General features: G+C 42.7%; 2 protein-coding genes across 20 annotated transcripts in view; one reads left to right on the top strand and one right to left on the bottom strand.

The window, feature by feature from the left end:
• DLG2 (discs large MAGUK scaffold protein 2) overlaps positions 1–18,497 on the bottom strand; it is a 1,002,605-nt gene extending 984,108 nt beyond the window's left edge. For 9 of the 16 annotated variants that reach the window (XM_061343334.1, XM_061343337.1, XM_061343338.1 and 6 more), the window contains exons 1-3: positions 18,336–18,496; positions 16,665–17,744; positions 1,742–1,873 (exon numbers count right to left, since the gene is read on the bottom strand). In XM_061343334.1, coding sequence (XP_061199318.1) covers positions 1,742–1,873; positions 16,665–16,683 — 151 coding nt within the window. In that variant the 5' untranslated portion in view covers positions 16,684–17,744; positions 18,336–18,496. Of the gene's footprint in view, positions 1–1,741; positions 1,874–16,664; positions 17,745–17,949; positions 18,059–18,335 lie in introns of all 16 variants that reach the window. The other 7 variants (XM_061343342.1, XM_061343344.1, XM_061343349.1 and 4 more) reach the window with 4 other exon arrangements.
• The window catches only part of TMEM126A (transmembrane protein 126A), a 187,755-nt gene that overhangs the window by 161,645 nt on the left and 5,173 nt on the right, over positions 1–20,937 (top strand). Inside the window, exons 1-2 of one of the 4 annotated variants that reach the window (XM_061343405.1) lie at positions 18,596–18,683; positions 20,727–20,851. In XM_061343405.1, coding sequence (XP_061199389.1) covers positions 20,736–20,851 — 116 coding nt within the window. In that variant the 5' untranslated portion in view covers positions 18,596–18,683; positions 20,727–20,735. The other 3 variants (XM_061343407.1, XM_061343404.1, XM_061343406.1) reach the window with 3 other exon arrangements.

Here is a 20,937-nt window from a genome sequence, read left to right as displayed (position 1 = left end):
CTGGAGAGAGGTCACTCTTTTGTATTATTCCATAACCTTGACCAACCAAATAGCAAACCAAAAGATCATAATGAGAGACTTTGAACACATCTTGCAATTCCCAAATCTCTTACGAAAAGAAGCGTTTAAGGACAAGGAAAAGACACCCAAAGGCCTACAAATTAAAATGCTATCTAACACCCATAGCACCACACTCAATCTGTTACTTTGGCTATCAAAAGATTTCATATATTCTTTGGATTCAACCTTGATGCAGCTATAATCACTTTTTCTTTTCAGACATATGAAATACATCAGCAACATAGCCACACACAAAGCACACATGTTGTTAGAACACTTTGAAGGATTACTCCAAAGTACTGGAGAAGTAAATGTACAGCTAAAGTCACTCCTGTGTATTTCTTTAGCACAGACTTCTATATCCACAGATAATACAAATAACATAGAAATGTCCCATCTCTTTTTGACTCTTTAGTTCAAGTCTATGACCATTTGGTAACTACCATTCAATTGTGAATCTATTTCCTTTTGTAAAGAATACACAGCAACTAAAAATTATATAGGATTCATAAACTAAAGGTGATCACTTTAAAGGAGCCAAGAGAAATGACAAGTAAAACAGCATTGACATGAATTAATTCCATTTGCAGGAAATGTTAGAGACTGGTATCATATATTTTTCATAAATGCTATAGAAATTACTGAAACTCTTCCTAGACCTCCACTGCCTTCACACCAATAGTGCAGTACTGATGTGCTTCTACTTTGATGATATATAATCAGCTTTTTCCCTAACTGCTACTGATTATAGGTCTGCAATGAGCACAACTGCTACTTTGGCTTCAAACTACCATGACTTGAAGGTATGTTAATGTGCCCTTCAGATTAGTGCACAAAATGCACAGATATTTGTGAAGGAATAAAACAATGAGAGGCCAATGCAATATGAATAAGAGGACAGAGGAAGGTAGAGCAAGGGTGATGCACAGTTACTGTCACCACTTCCCATAACTGGCAGCACAGGCACGGCACAAGGAACAACAGGGATGCTACAGCAACCACGTATGTTAATGACCTTGCAAACAACATATGTAATAACTTAGGGAGGTTATTATATACAAAGCTCCAAAACACCACGTGCTTGATTTTGACAAATACCACCATTTACCAGGTGAAATGGAGACCTTAAAGTAAATGGACGAAAGACTGAGCAACAGGCCAGCAAGTCTATTTTGAACACTGCATGAATGGGAACATTCCATCAAAGTTCCACTGTTACCTTAGGCATTTTTCTTGCCTTAATTTCCAAGGTTCTTTGGCTGACACTTTTCACAAAACCATAATGCAAAAGACAAAAAGATTTGAGATGCTACTTGGTGTCAGTGAAATCAATGAGTCTTTGGCCATTTACCTGTATGGAGATGGCTTCATCTTCAACTCTGCATAAACAGCAATATCCTACTCTGGTTCTGTAACTTCCATTAAACAAAGGAATGCAGCAAGGTTTAGGAATTACCACTCGATGCCTTAACTTGCATGATGTTCTTGTTATTCTTTTTCTCATAATAAATAAGAAAATGCCTTTGAAACATCAGGACAATGAGTTTCCCCACAGACGACCTGGATCATCTCAACATGCTGTTCCATTCCAAACGTGAATGGTGACCAATAAGAAAGTTACTAGGTCTGTCCTAGCTCTGCTTTCAAGAGCATACATTTAGTATTAATTAGTAGTACCTACCTAGAAGTGCCTGAAACAAGCTGCTCTTAAAGATGCTCATCACCTTTCTGATGGCTTTTTTCAGTTGTTGCTCCTCTGGCTTCCTTAGTTTTTTGCAGTATTCTTCCAGCAGCACCAAAGCTCGGTCAGTATCTAAAAACAAACAAGTACATAAAAAGTCTTTTCTTTGCTCTGGAAAGTATTTAAATGCTCAAATATTAACTTTACATTTCTAAAGGCACACTTCACACATGTAAGGAACTTTTAGAACAGATGTTGCATGCTATCATTAGCTGTACACCATGAGCAACATAAGCAGAACAGAGAGATGAACCCAACAGCAAACCAGAAGATTACTGCATCAGAGATCTCCCTGCAAAGGAAAAGTGATCTTTTGAATGGCATCTACAACAAGTGTTCAACTTCTATTCACCCAAAACCAGCTGGAAGCTATGGGGTTTGGACCAGATTACAACTTGCAGAAGCTTCAAATTTACAGACAATAACCATTATGGATACCCATGCAGGAGAACTGGCCTTAAAACATATACAAAGAAGACATAAAAGTGTTTGCTTGGCATCTGCAGCACTCAGTTCTCTGTTCTCTGAATAGCAGATGTCTATCTAAAGGCAGGTGTCCAAGAGCACAACTGGGTTTTTTCTGCTCCCTCAATACATAAAATTGCTATCTACCTCTCTGGCAAAAATGAGACTTTGACAGCAGACTTCCATTCATGTGTTGGCTCAGATGTAGCAACCCAGCCTTTCTGTAAGAGCCCAGAGAAACAGAGCTCTGCTTTTCCTGATGTTATTATTTTTGTGTAGTGATTTGCCAAGAGCACGAGTGAAATCTAAATTGCATAAAATCTAACCATCACCATCTTCCATATAAGAAAATAGAGGAAAATGGAGAATCAGACTTCACCTTCTCTTCTCCGCATCCTAGCTAGCTCACAGAAATGTCCACATGCATGTATATGTGACACTGAGATCTATACAGGCTTCATTACCAGGAGAGGTTCAGACTGTTTAGTTAGTTTAAACTCAATAAAGTACTGTATAAGGGCTTGGAAAGGCAAAGTAGACTGGTTTTATCATTCTTTAAATAACCTAAAGAAAACTTCCTCATTATATAAAAGTTGCCTTTGTTCATTCAAAGCTCTTGAACACAATCCGTGTAGTGTGGGCCTTGTGATGTGACAGATGAGTTCACAATTGGCAGAGACTTGTATTCTGTGAGTTGATAACATTCCTAAATTAAAAAGAAGACATATTTAATCATGGAAGCATAGAATCATAGAATGGGTTGGGTTGTAAAGGACCTTAAGATCACCCAGTTCCAACCTCCCTGCCATGGGCAGGGACACCTCACCCTAGAAGAGAAGGCTGCGCGGAGACCTCATAGCAGCCTTCCAGTATCTGAAGGGGGCCTATAGGGATGCTGGGGATGGACTCTTCATTAGGGACTGTAGTGGTAGGACAAGGTGTAATGGGTTAAAACTTAAACAGGGGAAGTTTAGATTGGATATAAGGAGGAAATTCTTTCCTGTTAGGGTGGTGAGGCACTGGAATAGGTTGCCCAGGGAGGTTGTGAATGCTTCATCCCTGGCAGTGTTCAAGGCCAGGTTGGACGAGGCCTTGGGTAATATGGTTTAGAGCGAGGTGTCCCTGCCCATGGCAGGGGGGTTGGAACTGGATGATCTTAAGGTCCTTTCCAACCCTAACTATTCTATGATCCTATGATAATTTCTCTCTGGCTCTTCTAACTGCAAATTACTGAGGACATTTTTACGTGGACTGTCTGAGAAATCAGGAAAATGGGAACTGAATGCTTATTCCACACCAGACAGACACCCTACCAATCACTCTTTCTTTCTTATTTCCTTGGTGAAGCACACTGACATAAATCAGTCCTTCCCTAAAGTTTATGGTTCTTACTTTAAAACACAGCTACAAAATGTAGCATCCTTTGGGGTTATGAGCAGAGTTGTTCTATTCACTTAAATCATTTCTCAACTCATCAAGACAAAAAAAGCTTACTACTAGCTGACCCCAAAACAGTCTTAAACTCTACAAACAGAACAACCAGCAACGGGGCACAATTCTAGTGTTAACTCTAAATCCTGGCTAAATCCCAGCTCAAGTAATTATCTTCCTGCCTAATTTTCCTCTCCAGCTTTAATAGGATAAATTCATTTTTACTCCCTTCCAAAGCTCCTGCATGGACTTGCAGCTTTTTCCCCACACAATCACACTCGGTAGCAGTGTATCCAGCTTTCCAAATAACCTTTGATGGGTTGCATGTGCTGGGAGATGCAGTGACCCCCAAGCTCCCTTGCTTATGTTGAAAGCCACCACTGATGTTCTGGAGTCAGCTAGAAACATATCTTGACCAAGAGCATTTTAGCATGTCAGGGAGAGGGGCTTTGTAACTGAAGCATCCCTGAAAAGCCAAGGGGCTTATGGAGACTATTCAAATCTCCAGTCATTTTGGCAGTAGGTCAGGCTTTCAAAAAAGCAACTTTCAGCCTTTTTGATGAGCTTTACTGGTTATAAATCACTTGGGACTAGACCTTCATATGGATTTGTACAGTATTCAGCATGATGAGGCATAACCCTGTTCATGAGTCTGCACACCAATCAAACAGAAGCATTAAATAATACAATAATATACTACGTCTGAAGAATACCAAGTACTCTTTGCAATATAATAACCATCTTCAACTTCCAGTTATAGCCAAAGCAGATGAGAACATCCAGTACTTTGCCTTTTGGGGCCGTTTGACAGCTACAAAGCTTAAATAACATTTGGCTGCAAGAACTGACTGCCTGGACTGCAGCACAATATTCAAATAAGAACCATATTCCCTGTCACCCAAGTTAAACCAAAGTTTATGAAGCTGAATTCCCACATATCCTTCTCATCAAGAAGAATGGAGCACTGGTGATTGTCATGAAGGACTGCATCACTCTGTGCATGGGAATACAGTATCCAAGGGAGTAAAGGGTTAATTCTTAGCAGCCAAAACAAGTCCTGTACCTTACTGACAGGTAATACATACACAAATACAACCAAAAAATATTTGTTCTGTGGTACCACTATTCTTCAGTGCAGATTATACCAAAATCAAATCCAAGCAGGACCACAAATCCACTGAAAATACATGATGCAATATCCCAAGTTTTGGGCCTCCATGTGGATCCTGAGTAGGTCCTTTGTCTGCTAACAAAAGACCACAGAGAAGTCAGTGTCAGCTGGGCCCCATGAGGTTTGCTGGACACAGCTTTAGTTTTCCTTTCTGTTTCTTTACATATTATGACACTGTTTTCTATTGATCCTATTGGCTTTGAAAGATGCCTTTGACAAAAACCAGAAGATTCAGTCCTACAAAACTCACATACATTCCAGATTTCATATATTCTGGACTCTACTTACATGTCAATTGAGTTCATCTAACTACACTTACTGAAGCATTTAACACTGATGTGTTGATTAAAAAGTCTTTGATATGCTCTGTGCCTTCATATGGGACAGATGATGACACAGCCATGCCCGCCCATCGCAGTTCACACAACATAACATCTATGGGAGCAGCTGTAGGATGCAGGAAACAGTTCCCCTAAATATCTCCCAAATTAAAACCATTTATCCTTTAGATGAAGTAACTCTATGAGATCTGAAGATAATACAGGAGTAGCTACGAACTTTGATACTTAAACTGGAAAAGATTTGACTAAGTATGAATTGAAACTATATGAGAAAGCTACAACTTACTCAAAACCAGTCTGCAAGAAGCCCCATTTCTGAAACTGCTCAAACCAGAGCACGTTGAATGATAATCACTCAAAACGAAGAAACAGATGATGGAAGCAACAAGCAATGCAGGCAGGTGCTGTTTCCTACATATATTTTCAAGCCCTTAGAGCTCCTTCTAGCCATAACAAAGTCACACAGGCTGGACTCTGTATGGACCCGTATACACTGCTAGCCAGGACCAATCACTGGTCTTGCAGACAAACTGCTAGGCTTTGAACACCCACAAGTGTCCCAGTACCTAAAAGGGGCTGACAAGGAAGCTGAAGAGAGACTTTTTACAAGGGCTTGTAGAAACAGCACAAGAGGGAATGGCTTTAAACCAAAAGAGGGGAGATTCAGACTAGATGTTAAGAAGAAATTCTAGATGAGCTTTAATGTCCTTTCCAACCCAAACCATTCTGTGATTCCATGATTTTACAAAGTCTGCTCACAGCTGCCGCTGCCTTCCATAGGGATATGATCCCGTCACTGAACTCCTGCTATGAAACAAGGTAGATTAGAAGATGGAGAGAAAAACAGTCGATTCGATTCCAAACTCACCAAGAACAGGAAACTTCTGCTTTGCACATGCAGGAAACCACAGCCAGCTGCTTACAGTGCCCTGCCCCAGCACAGAGCAGTAGGAGGTAGCCACTGCCTCTCAGGAAATAGGCCTACAACAGCCTGTTGGTAAGTTTAGGATCATATTTGCATTTCTTTCCTCCCACTGGCATCAGGGTTTGTGAACAAAAAGACTTTGGGGGTGCAAGAGTATGGAAAAATGCTGTCTGAAATGGCAAATATTATTGTTTCATCAGTGAGAGGTGTTTAACAGCAGTTAAGGTCTAACCAATGGGGTTGATAAGAGGATAGGGGAGGTTTTATTCATTTCTTCTGTTTCTTTTTCTGATTGTATCTGCTCCTTTTCCTAAGAGAGATTTTGATTATTTTCTGACTTGTGAAGCCTGGCACAGAAAAACACACCAAGACATTTCAGGAGACGCTTTCCAGCTTTTGAACAACCAGAAAAGGGAAAATGTAGGGCATCAAAGCTGGAAAAGGCATCGAGAATGGGGGAGGAAAAACACAGCAGCCAAAATAGAAGTGAGAAATGCAATCAGAGCACTGGGAAAGAGAGCAAGAGTCTTCTCAGTGAACTTTGCTTACTTCAGAAGCAAAGGACCTCAAAACCTGCTTTTACGTCTGGAGAGTTCCAACCTTTGTTAAGATGACCACTGACAGAAGAACCAGAGGTCTGAGCAAACACTGTCCTTGTCTCATTGGAAAATGTCCTGATTTGATCCTCTGCTTTGGAAAGCTCAAATAATGACAATGAGTAACAGGGGGGAAGCAGGTGACTTGCACAGGGAGTGATCCCAAAGCCATCACTAACTCATTTACCTTTCTTAATCTTCACACATAACGACAAACACAAAGGAATAACTGCTGTCAATTTGCAACACTGCACACACAGAGGAGGTGTAAACCAGTTAAACCTTAGAGACACGAGAAGCAGTGCACTAAGATGGTTGAGAAAACACAAGCTGTAGGCTGCAATGCTTCAGAAGGCTTGAGAACTAGTAGACAAATGACAATCATAAAATATTTACATAGAACCATCAACATGAGGCACAAATTAATGTAGCAGATTGCACAAACAGGCCATACATGGCCCTGTAGAAACCAGAAAGCTCTCAGCATCTCAGGCACTTCATAACCGCAACAGAACTACCAAGAAAAGGCAACATATGGCCTATGCAACCTTGAGGTAACATAAGGCATTACGTATGTGACAAATACTATCACCCTGTGATGAGCACTCGCAACAAACAAGCAAAAGGGTTAAAAATAACAGCTCCTGAGATCATGTATCTTCTCTCCTGCGAGGGAAAACAAGTGGGGTTTGGTCATTTAAGGGATTACCAGGCACGTTTATTACTGGGGTTTCAGCTTTTGGGATCAGCACACAGAGGAGACTGACACATGGTCTGTGAAGATTAACCTTGGGCCAGTGGAAAGACTCTTTCAAGGAATGATATTTAAAGGTAAGGGTGCATTCTGAGCTGCCCTCGCTGTAACTAGAAAGGCAATGTCCCTAAGTTAACCACAGCCTTGGTGAATTCTCTGCACAGATTGCTGTCCTGCAAAACACAAATTTAGGAACAGTTTAGTTGTAAAGTGGTGCTATTCCAGAGCTTGATGCTGTCAGCAGACAAGAAATGGAACAGACAGCCTGTGAGAAGAACCACTATGCAAGTACAACTGCATCTTTCATAGACCAAGGTAGGATTACAGGTGCAGGTACATTAAGGGGAAAGCAGGCATCGGAAACTGGAGTAGAGGAAGGAGGATGGGCAGCTCTGCACTCAACAGTGTTAAGATGCAGTTGTGTTTCTGCAGGTCCTTGTGCTCCAAATAGCTGGTGCAAAAGGCTGCAATCAAAGAGCGGAAGCTGCACAGCAGTCACTTGTTACAGAATATTGATTTGTGCAGATGATGCAGTGGAGAGGGATGAATGATCTGCAAGTCAGATTGCTCCGAGGGGCGGGAGTTATGCTGTGTCAGCTGAATTCACTGAGAAACAGGAATTACAGATGCATTGAGCCTGGACGAGCCCTGTTAGGTTTGCAGTTTACCTCCCTGCTGTGCAGAAGGATCCAGACTTCCAGTCATCCATCCCATAGATGAGTGTCCAACTGCACAGTCCCACAAAGTTCACAAGATCCCTCATCATCTGCTTTCAGTGCCTGGAGGTTTCAGTGGGTTTTTTCTATACATAATGTCTTTCTTGTTATAAATCAGGACAACTCCTTCTTGTCCTCCAGACGTCGATGCAGCAAGCAAACCACCATCACTCCCTTTATAGCCTCTTCTATACTGTGTGACTTGTCCTGTCCCTCCCCTACTCAGTCTCCTTTTTTTCCCCAGGCTGCCCCCCTGCAACATTTGTCCATGGTTTACATTTCCAAAGCCTCTTATTCTCTTTTCTGGAATTCAATTTATCTTAAAGCACAACCTCTAAACTTTGGCTGAAGACCTGGTAATGCCACAGAACACTGTCTGGTGGGTAAAGCTGGGCAGAAACACAAATGACTGGGAATCAATGCTAATAAAATAGAGCTTAGGTTCTTTTTTTGCATGCTTGTTAAGAATCAGACTTTTTGTCTAAGTTACTACAAGGAAAACCAGTTCCTTAAGAAAAAATCCAGTTACCAGTGATGATTAGCTGCAATGTTTGCTGTCCAAGTATCTTCACACTTGATTTTACATGTCACCACATATCTGTTATGTTAAAGTGCTTCTTTTGCATGTTTTAGTGATAGGTACATACCTTTAAACTTGACTAAACATACTCACCCAAGAACAGGATAACTATACAAAGATCAGTGAGTGACTGGCTCAGCATAAAATGACAAACTTTTCTCCAGCATTTCTGCTTAGCAAAAAGCATCTTGAAAGTGAAGCTACATTCCTGCATTAGTGCCCATGGATGGGAATATTCAACCCCTGCAATCCCACAGATACCATTCTCTATGCATCCCTTCCTGTAAATTACAATTAAATTGTGAAAGAAATACTTAGCATTTAGTGTATAACCTGCTCATTTTGTGTCACACTTCAGTAAGGAAGAGCGCACTTCATTACCAGTGTCTCACTCTGGGACCTTGATTCTTTGTAGAATCCCAGACTGGTTTGGGTTGAAGGGACCTTAAAGCTCATCCAGCTCCAGTCCCTGCCACAGGCAGGGACACCTTCCACTAGAGCAGCTTGCTCCAAGCCCCTGTGTCCAACCTGGCCTTGAACACTGCCAGGGATGGGGCAGCCACAGCTTCTCTGGGCACCCTGTGCCAGCGCCTCAGCACCCTCACAGGGAAGAGCTTCTGCCTAAGAGCTCACCTCAGTCTCCCCTCGGGCAGGTTCAAGCCATTCCCCTTGGCCTGTCCCTACAGGCCCTTGTCCCAAGCCCCTCTCCAGCTTTCCTGCAGCCCCTTTAGGCACTGGAGCTGCTCTAAGGTCTCCCCTTCAGGAGCTTTCTCTTCTCCAGGCTGACCCAGCCCAGCTCTCTCAGCCTGGCTCCAGAGCAGAGCTGCTCCAGCCTTCAGAGCATCTCTGTGTCCTCTGGACTCACCACATCACTTCTTTTCAGGGACCTTTTCAGGAGGGCTTTAGCAACTCCTGGTATTAGCTGCTCACACCACCAGGGCCATTCCTTTTCATCAGTGAGCTCTTTTTTCCCAGCCATGTTGGTGGTAACGTGGGGCCTGTTTGTGAGTGATCCTGTCTCAAATTCTATGTCCTGAGACACTCAGAGCAGATTCTGAGGCCCTGAGATTCCTTCTAAACCCACAGAAACCCTGAAAATATATATAGTTTCACCTGAACTACCTGTTTCTGCCTTTCAAGCATCACACTGTTACAATCTAGGTGTACAAATGCTTATATTAAATCAACAATGCTAATACAAAGACAGACTGAAAACTGAAGTCACTAACACCCAAAATGATGTAGCACCAAAAAGAAAACCTCTTCTTTATGCAGCAGAATAAATGTAAATTGGCATCTTAACAGTGTAAAATTATCAAAGAGCCCTGCTTTGAAGAGCTTACAATCTAACTGGATGTGACACACAAAACTAGTGGAACTTGATGTAAAGTTGCAAGAGTAAAAACCAGGAGTTATTTACTTAATACAGCTGCTGTGATTTATTTTTGTTTTTACTTTAAGAGAATATTCAACATAAAAATTAACATAAATGTGAAAGCTGGAATGAGACAGAAAGGTAATAAAAAGATGTCTGTTCAGGAATAAGTAACTTCCAAACTCATACAAAGTTATATATTGTATAAAAGAAAACAAAGTAGAAGTAAGTAAATTCAGTAACAGTAACATCTTTCTAGTGATGAAAAAAAAAATGGAGTGAGATTAACTTGCCTTTATTTATTATCAAAATAGGCATCATGGTCTTACATTTTCTTACATTCACACTGGAACTTTTAATTTAAGAACCTCTGTGTTATACTTTGTGTTAAAAGCACAGCTCAGCAGGCATCCAACTGCAAGGCAGTACTACTGTAGAGAACACCTAGATGTGAAGTGGAAGGCAACTTGAATTATTCCACTACAGCATAATGCAAAATATAGCATACAGCCAGGGGAGAGAAGAGCCTCTTAAAACCTAAATGCTAGTTTCTCTTTGTAAAACTATAAATTATCCAGATTTCCTCTTTCCAGGAAATGATTCAGTTCCCTGATAAACGTGTTTTGAAGGAAACATTGACATCTTAATCCCAAAGTGAAGTCAGACTTAAGGACATGTGCACTAAGTTGTCCTGCTGAAGACAGTTTAATGCCCTCAAAAGCTCCTCTGGACCATAGCCCTTCAAAAGCAAACTTTTTTCCCCACTTTTATTGGATGCTGGTTACCATGGTAATCACCCAGCAGGTCAAGGCAGCTTCATTGGCTATTTCTGGGATGAATATGTCAAAAAAAAGCACAATCTTTAGTTTCCTAAAGATGCTTTGGGCACTGTTTTAATCGATAGTAAATCCAAGAAAATACCATAGTAAACCAGACCTTAAATTCTTAGAAGCAGTAAGAACCTGGCATGACCTGAACAAAACAAGCAGATCTGAGTAAGGCAGATTTTGCTCATTTTGCTGACTCTGGGTCTGCAAAATCATCTTTTACAACATTTGGCCACTTGTTACAAATTCAGCTTTTTCTCCGTGGTCACCCCCTGACATCTAACTTGGCCATCTGGAACAAATTCAGAAGGAAAAAGGAGAATGAGGAAAAATAATGCAAAATACCGTTACTTCTACTGAGTGCAATATGCACTTAACAGAAAGGGAGGAGAGGATGCACAGCTGCCTCCTGTGTCTGTATCAACACTGTGGCTGCCTTCAGTATTACACTATTTTCCCCCATAAAAATAATGAATAGTGTTAATTTATAGCACCCATAGAACACACGTCAGCTTTCATAAATATCTCAGATAAGGAGAGGCTTTTTCCACTGAAATTTATAGCAGAGACTGAGACATCATCTGAAGCAAGTGAGTTAGTGTAGTTACCCTATGATCAGGGGGAAAGAGGAGATGACAACTGTCAGTAAGGCAATTGAGATCTTAGGTGGGTTAAAATGCCCTTTGAAGGTGGATTTCTCTCTGCTGGCCAATGCAGCCCTCCTGGACAACTAGCTGGGCACCCTGCATAGGTGAGGGAACTCAAATAGGATGGAACTTCATTACCGTTGATGAATACCAGAACAATGGTAGAGCTGGAAAAAGAATATGAATTCCACCATTCCCACTTCACTTTGCAGCCTGCATTTATATAACAAAGAATTGTTCTGTATAATGCCTTCTACAGCCCTTTTGTGTGCAAAATACCTCACTGTTTCTCACAGAGGAAACCATGTCTGGCTGGGAAAAGATTACTGCATTAAGGCAGTTGCATCTTTAAATCAAGGCTTTATGGTAAAGGCTGGCAAAGCTTAGACAGCAATTTTCTGCCACTTGCTTAACCCTTGGAAAACTAAAATTGCTCTTTCCACAGTCTGTAAAGACAACCTACAGCATTGCACTGTTCCCATTCAATGCACTGGAAAAATATGAGAAGTAGTTGAACAGAACTTGGAGTGAAAAATACAGCCTTTTAGCCATGTACTTACTTGGGAATACCTATTCAGCTATTGAAAAGACAAGAAGCCTGTAATACCAATGACTTGTTAGAAGTGAAAGGGAAACAAAAAACTCCAGCACGTGCTGGATCTCTTGCTGTAAGGAGCCTACAACTACATTCACTAAGATTTCTGAGCACAGAAACTTATGGCCCCCTATTGAAATGTTGTTATTTAAAAAGAAGTTGTCAGTTTTAAAGAGATGTAGGGAACCAGAACTCCAGTGCATTAATGGGAGTTAGCTTTATCTGGTGAACTTTGCTTTAGAACCTCCTGCTGAGCTGTTTTTAGACCCCTTCAACACACCAGCCAAATGCTAACAAAGTTAGCATTACCACTACAAAATCTAGCATTTCACAAAGCCTGTCAGTCAGATTCTTCTAACTGGCACTGAAGTAGTGCACAGGGGATCAGACTGAGGCTTTTGAATTCTTGACATTGATGTGCTTAATAAAACATGTTCTTAAAAGCATTTCTTTATACAAGAAATTTGGAGAGGGACTTTCTACAAGGGCATGCAGGGATAGGACAAGGGGGAATAGCTTTAAACTGACAGAAGGGGGACTTAGATTAGATTTCAGGAAGGAGTTCTTTACTATGAGGGTACTGAGGCGCTGGCACAGGTTACCCAGAGAAGCTGTGGCTGCCCCATCCCTGGCAGTGTTCAAGGCAAGGTTGGACACAGGGGCTTAGAGCAAGGTGCTCTAGTGGAAGGTGTCCCTGCCCATGGCAGGGGATGGAACTGGATGAGCTTTAAGCTCCCTTCCAACCCAAACCATTCTGTGATTCTCTGGTAAGAGGTATGACAAAAAACGCTATTCCATGGAAAACAGAACCAACGTGCCTCTAGATAAACCGCCTACAAGGTGGGTGAGTTAAGATGGAATTAGCAGCCCACAGGTTTCATCTGGGTAAAGATACAATTCCTCTCTCTCAGAGATGGAAAACGGGATGAGGGCAGTATAAATCCCAACATTCAAGTAGCTCTGACTGCCTAGACGCAGCCAGATGTGTAGGGACAATAACAGGGTTAGTCTAGAAGCACATGTGCAACCAAGCATCTTTATGCTGGGGTTCCTGCCATCTCCGTGTGAATCACAAGCAGGGCTCCAAAACTGGAATCTGGTCTCAATCACAGAGGAGGATGCATTTAATTAGTTCTTTCCATCACTGTGAAAGACATGAATGAATTACAGTAACATTTTATGCTCTTAACTATTCTGCAGATGAATCCAAAAGATGTGCAATTACAGATCTAAATATAGTCCCTAAGAGTTAACAGAAATCAACTCAGCTAAGTAACTCAGGGAGGGAGAGAGAGAAAACATCTAAAAGCACACAAAAAACCTGACTTCACTTAGTAACCTGAGTTCACTTCTTCTTTATGGCAGTACTATTTCACTTTGAAGCAAAGCTTTCCCCCAGAAGTTCCATAAGTTAGTTACAAAGACCTGTGGTCATACATATCCTGGTTTGTTTGTGAAAGTTCAGAATTAAGTGAAAAGAATGCATTTATTTACTTCTCAATTCCCTATTTCTCAATAATGAATTTATTTATTTTTCATCCCATATCATCTCTCAATGGCACTCTCCAACAAGTAATTTTGTAACTAAAATCAAATGGCTGGTTTGATTTAGAATTTTAAGGGTACTTAAGTGCAAGATGGGCAACCAAAAGCGAAAGAGAAAAGGCATTTGTTTAACAACACGGCAACTCTACAGTAATCCATAGGCTTGTCTCACCCTTTAGCTAAAGGGTGCACATTCAGTGCCTGAAGGCTACTCCAGTCTCCCTTTCCAGCCTTGCCTCCTGGGGGAGGTTTGCTGGGAATGTGAAGGATTATCTCCCACCAGAATAAAGTGAGAAAACAAAATCCTTTCACTGTGGTACATGAGGCAAAGGCAATCACACACTGACACAACCATGAGCAGAACCATTAGCAAGCCTTTTTTATTCCATAGCTGTAAGAAAACAATACTTCCTCTAAGTTATATGACTTTTATTAAGGAAAGTATGTTTTCCTTACTAAACAGACCTTGGCTTTTAAAAGCAAGATGGTATTGTATCAAGCAGCAAAGTGTAAACCAGGTCCAAACCTATGTGAAATGTGAAGACTTGTACTGGATGTGAGAGCTCTTTCAAAGACAAATTCACAAAGTCCATACACTGTTCTTTAGAAAGACCAGAACTGGTCAATGCCAAAGAAAATATTAACAACTTCCAGTGATAACTATCAGGATGTTTCAAACCTTGGGTTTATTTTACAGGTTTCTCTGCCTCATTCCTGATTTTAGGAGAATATTTTGATCAAAGCCAAAATAGCAACACATAAAGAAGTGCTGAAAGGGGGAGGGATAATCCTGTCCTTGATGCTGCTATTGAAATACATACTTCTGCCCAGCCTGGAAGAGAGCATCTCACTGGGATTTCTACAGATGGCATGGGTAGGAAAGACAATAGAAATGAACTCCCAAATACATAAGATCAGAAAGGGAAAGGAAATCAACAGCAACGTGAAACTAGTTATGACAGAAAGTGCTGTTAAATGCATAATGCAAACAAATGGGGGAAAAAACGGGGCCCCCCCAGTCAGAAAAATCTTAAGCTCCCTAATATTCAAAGGAGTAACAGGGATTACTTGTAACAATAGCAGGTTTTTTAAATGGTGGCATGTTTCAAGTTGCCAGAATGTTTTTAATTATGTTTAGAAAGTTAAAGTCTATTGCATGAACTAGACAAATTCAGTCATTCATTATAATTATAAAGTTGCTGATTCACTAACATTTTAATCCTGCAATTTGCATGTTTAAATAAATTTTAACAATATCCTTTTAATACTCAAATGCTTTCACACTGGCAACCTCAGTACACTGGCTGATGTGGCAGTTTAAAGTATTTCAATGAGGATATTTGGGTCTCTTGAACTTATGTTTTAAAGCTGTCCAAATACATATCCTCATAAAACAGCTGAAGAAATTAAAGCCTTGGTGTACATTAAGACTGATTCAGACTGTCTCAAAACAAACAGCACTTCTAAGGCCACAAGGGACCACTTGTGATTCCCATTTAACTGCCTGCACAAAGCAGCCCAGATTTCACCCTAAAAATCCAGCAGCAAGTAGAAGCTGTATTACAGCTGAACATCCAGTACAGAAACATCCTTAAATCACCCAACTCATAGGTAAGACTTAAAAGCTGGAAAGACAGTCTTAATCTTCCCTCTGTGAACAGGCAAAGTGCACAAGCCTCACCAGCACATCAGGGTGACACATTTACAGCACAGTAGGATGAATTATTAAGGTATGGTGCTGCTTCATACACATTCCCATCTTTACTACACATAACTGTAATTAAAAGAATGACAGAGTCATTGAAACATTTCAGTTTTGAATATTCGTTTATATGCTGTCATCTGTTAAAACACTATCACTAAATCTCATTTTTTGTTGTCTGTATAAAAATAATTCTAGCAATCTGTGTGGTTTTTATCATTATTTACATAATAAATGTTACTCATATTTAATAATGGCTATTCCTACAAGGAAAAGAATCCATAGCCACAGCGACTATATCCCCATTCCTGTTGTGTAACATTCACTTTTTGCTCCTTCCCCCTCGTTTTGGTATCATCAGATCCAGGGACATCTGGATGGATGAGCCAAACAGAAAAGGTTCACGTGCCATTTATTTTATGAGCACATTCTGAAATGTTAAATCAAAGCCGTAATTGCAAGGAACCAAAAATAACCTCAGGTCCACAAGTGCTTTCAGAGTAAGAATTTGCCCTCATATATCCCCCAATTCTTGTCTGTACACTGGAAACCACATTTTCCAAAGCTGCTCCTACACTTGCTGTTAACCATAAATTTTAGGAGAGAAGGGGCAAAATGTAAGCCCAATCTTTATTCTTAAATGCTGCCATACTACAGTTGCAAAGGTAGTGCCTTGATATGGTATTAAAGCATGGAAAACAAAGTTAGTTCAACTCACATTTAAAACCTCACATTCAAATCACCTTCAAAACTCAACTCTCACGACTTTTATTTCAAATGAGCCCTGAAACTTTGTTATTTATTTATGCTGCTTCTCGTGGCTGATGTTTACTCACCAAACATGTAAAGAATACACAACAGAGTGACCTATGATATTGAAATTCATCAGCGTTTGTAAGAGAGGCTTCTCACAAAATCAACTGCCCAGCTTTCCTCCTGGTGTCTGCTCAACATCTCAGATGGCTGATCTTTACAAAATCACTATTTGAGGCCACATTTGACACCACAAGTCTTAAAACACAGCATAAAATACTTTGTAGAATTAGTATTGTAAGTGCACAGAGTTTTCTCCCATTTTCAGCGCAAAAGAAAAACCATTTCAATCCCCCATCAAAACACTTTTAATTAATTAATAGAAATGCACAATTAACACAATGAAGAGGCAATATGAGATATGAAGCTTCATAGCCCACCTTTCTTCTTGACTGGCATTCTTCTTCCTACTTCTGAATCTGGTTGCAAGTACTTTATTACTGGTATTACCGATGCACTACTGGAACCCTTTGCGAGGTCAGGAGCTGCCTATCTATTGCAAACCACTTGTGCAGTTCAGTTAGGGAATGCAGCTTCAATCTTCACTTCTATCCAGACTTGCTGTTTTCTGGAACCGAGCTTCCAACGCTTCCCACAAACGAGGGAAAAAAAGGGGGGGGAGGAAAAAAGAAGCTTTTTGATATTTTTTTTAAGTGATGTTTTCAATTTCTTTAAAATATATTTGAATCTATAAAAATACAAGAGAAACTGTTCCTTGGCAATACAAAACCTTATTAGAACTCCTCTTCTGGCAGCAAAGTTTGAAAATTAAAAGGTTTTCTGTAATACAGTTAAGGCACAGTCCATCTCTAGGCAGCTGTCTTAATCCTCCACCTGTACATGCTCAAAACCATTATCTGCAGGACAAAAACGCCCAAATAATCCAAATAAGGAGGAAGACAAAACCAATCCGAAGGGACTCTTTTAACTTCTTTCACTTCTTGAATGAATTTTGCTAGCTATGCATTAGGTGACTACAGAGCAGACTGAAAAAGTCCCTTTTTCCTCACCAAACAGCCTTCAAACATCACCCTCTTACCCAACAGAAGTCACTGGGCAGTCACTTTCATTTTTATTATCTGAGAGCCACCCAGCCTTATGGTCTTTAATGTCCCTCTGATCCTCCCATGTATTAAAAGAGAGGATTGAAAAAAACGAGGAAAGCAATCCCTTGACCTGGAATTATTAAAGTGACAGTGCTGCTCACTGGGCACTTTGGCAAAACAGACTGCTTTTATACCGGAGTCAGTTACTTCATGCCATTTCTTCCCTTGCACAGCAGCCACCTCGTGAAGAGAGGAAGAAGAGTTAGGATAAAAGCTTCACAAAAAGGTTCATTTTCAGAGATAATGATGTGTTAAAGGAAATAAAAAGCAAGCCATGAGCGCGGTCCAGTTTCCCACTCAGAAGCGCAGCTGGTTGGCTTCAGTGCGAGCCTCTTTCTCTCTCTCCCCCATTTTCTGGAAAGAAACAAAAAGAGAAACACAAACGGGATAGATTTTCCTCATCTAGCTCGTCAAGCATGAAAAAGGTGGACAAGCTCCAAACGCTTCCCGTCCCCGCCTGAGGAGCTGCGATGCACATGACAGGGCTCTGCTTTGCATCGTCTTCTTTCAGAGATGGGGACTGTATTCGTGAAGGGGGCGGCTCTGTTTTGCTCTTTACCATTCACAATCGGGATCTGTTCCCTCCAAGCGGGGACTCTCCCTCCCCCCTTCGCTTTCTCCCGGGCCAGAAGGGGACTGTCTGAAGCGGGACAAGGCTGGTTTGGTCGCTGGGATGCAGATGAACCGGAGGAGCCGGGCCAGGTTGAAGGAAAAGGACAATTGGACAGGCAGGAGCTGAGGGGATGAGATGGAGGGGGAGCGAAGCGAGACGCAAACGGGGAGAGCGGGGTTTAAATGGGGACGGGACGGGGAGCACAAAGGAGCTGGTGGAGAGGGAAGCGAGGCAAGTGGGGCAAGCGGGACAGGGGCGCGGGGCTGAGGGGAAGGGGCCGCAGGCAGCGCGGCGCCGGGGCCTGGGTTGAGGGGAGGGGGTCAGCGGGTTACCCCGAGGACTCGGCCTCCCCCCATCGAAGGCTCCTCGCTCCGGTACGGGGAGTCCCCGCGTCCCGGCCGCCGCTGCAGGGTCCCCGCTCAGCCGCTGCCCCATGGAGGAGCCGCCGCCATCCGCCGCCCCTAGCAACGAGCGCAGGGCCGGCCCGGGCCTGACCCCCGCCCGCCGGCTTGTGGCCAATTGGAACCCGCCATGCTGGGCCGGCGGGGAACACCCAATCAAAGGTGTCTTCTGAAGCGCTGGGTCATGTGAACGGGTAAGATGGCGGCGTCCAGGAGGAGAGTGTGAGGTGGGCGGAGACATGTTGTAGGTGGTGGGGCCTTCCCGGCGGGACCGGCTTGGTAAGAGCGGGAATGGGAAAGGAAGGGGAGGAGAGGGGACGGGAAGAGAAGGGAAGAGGCGCCGGTGGGGCTGTGTGTGATGGGGACAGCTCAAGGTCGTGCAGCTCGGAGCCTGGCCCCGGCGGCAAGGCCGTGAGGACAAACGCGGTGAGGGTGTGGTGCTGAGGGGGTTAACGGCCGTTTGTAACGGTCGCTAACGGCTGCTAACGGCTCTCGGTGGGGTTTAAAGCCTGGGGGGTGAGCCGCGGCCTCCTGGTGCAACCGGGGTTTAGGGACCTCAAGCTGCCTTACAGGGGTGTGAAGGGGACAGGGAGGGTCATAGGTTCACTGTGGGTAGTTAAGAGCGCCCTGGCAATGGTGGTGGTTTACCTGAAGGACACATTTGGAGACCTTCCACGGCCGAAAGGAGAGGCCTCAAGGCAGGGTAGTTCCTCTGCTCCAGCAGCCCAAGCCCAGATCGAAGCGAGCACCATCCTACAGATCGGCCTCAAGACGCTGCCTTCAAGTCATAAAGGAAGCTAAAGGTCTAGTGAAGTAAGTCTGGGAGCTTTTACTGGGAGAAAGTATCTGAAGCTCTAAATACCAGGTTTAATGAGGAGCTCTTGTGGTGGGTTCACTTCACCTGGCTGCTAGGTGCCTGCCGGGCTGCTCTCCCTCCATCAACAGGGTAAGGGGAGAAAGCAAGGTTGAAAGCGCATGGATCGAGATAAGGACAGGGAGATCGCTCGGCAGTTACCATTGCAGACAAAAGGGACTCAACTCGGGGAAGTTAATTATTACCAATTATATCAGAGTGGGGTAATGAGAAGTAAAACTAAATCTTAAGCACCTTCCCCCTCCCTGCTTTCCAGGTTCAACTTTATTCCCTACCTAATTCTCTACCTCCTCCCCCTGAGCAGCACAGGGGAATGAGGGTTGTGATCAGTTCATCACATGTTTCTGCTGCTCTTTTCTCCTCAGAGGAGGACTCCTCATGCTCTTCCCATGCTCCAGTGTGGGGTCCCTCCCACACGACATAGTCCTCCATGAACTTCTCCAGCCTGAGTCCTCATGGCTGCAGGTGGAGATCTGCCCCACCATGGACCTCCATGGGCTGCAGGGGCACAGCTGCCTCACCAAGGGCTGCAGGGAAGTCTCTGCTCCAGTGTCTACAGCAGTACTTGCCACCTTCTGCGCTGACCTTGGTGTCTGCAGGGATGTAGCTCTCACATTCTGACTTGTGCAGAAGGGTTTTCCCCATCTTAACCCAGAGGTGCTGCCACCATAATTGATGAGCTCAGCCTTGGCCAGAGGTGTGTCCATCTCGGATCCGGCTGCATTGGCTCTGTTGGACGTGGGGAAAGCTTCTGGCAGCTTCTAACAGAGACCCCTTACTACCTAAACCTCACCCCACAAACCCAATACAGCTGTTTAGTTTCTGACTTGATACACATCTGTGGCTAAATGAGAAGGGAAAAAAAGGTCTTATTTATGGAATATAAAATCAGAAGATAGCTTCATGATTCCTTTAGATCTTTACAAAAAGTGTAGATCCCTATTCCTTTTTAATATGGTAGTATTTGACAGTTAAGTCAATTTAAACCTGTGGCCAAAGCCATTACCCCGTTAATGTCCTCCCTTGTGCTGCAGTCATTGGGGATTGTAGTGTCAAAAGGTGATCCAGCTGGAAATAAGTACACTGCCTGTCGTTCCTGTGGGCAATTTTCATCTCTGTTTCCTCATCCAGGCTGCTGTCTGGCCCCAGGGCTGAAGGTGCCCAGGTATCTGGAGGGTGAGATAGCAAGCATCAAAGCAAGCACTTAAGTTGACTTGGAGCAATTGTCAAAGCACAGCTGCAACATCATTGAAACAACCAGTTTGTTGGGGTTCCTGTAGTTATAAACATCACAGATTTCTGTGGCTGGGTTGCGCCCTTCCCATCCAAAAACTGCCATGAAAAGTGCATTTTTGTGGTTGCATGGTAGCAACAGAGTCTAAATGTTTATTGGCTGCATACTGGGGCTGTGTAACTTTGATACCATTGGGTTTTTCTTTATGATCCAGGACTTCAAGATGACAGGAAGAGAGTTTCTTGAACTAGATGCTCCACAGCGTAGACTATATTTGGACAGATTTCAGCGGATGGAACTCATACAAAAGATATTCAATGAGCTTCCTAAAGCAGATCAGTAAGTGCTGGTAAAATAAATTGAACATTTCAAGTCTTTTGGAGGCTTTTCTTTTCCCTTACTCTTGAATTGCAAATCTGCCTTGC

Source organism: Neopsephotus bourkii, unplaced genomic scaffold (assembly GCF_033783945.1).
Source record: "Neopsephotus bourkii isolate Nb327-2 ecotype Australia unplaced genomic scaffold, CSIRO-AGI_Nbou_v1 NB_1825, whole genome shotgun sequence".
Lineage (NCBI taxonomy): Eukaryota > Metazoa > Chordata > Aves > Psittaciformes > Psittacidae > Neopsephotus > Neopsephotus bourkii.
The sequence above is the reverse complement of the archived record's forward strand: the minus strand, read 5'-3'. Positions and strand labels throughout refer to the sequence as shown.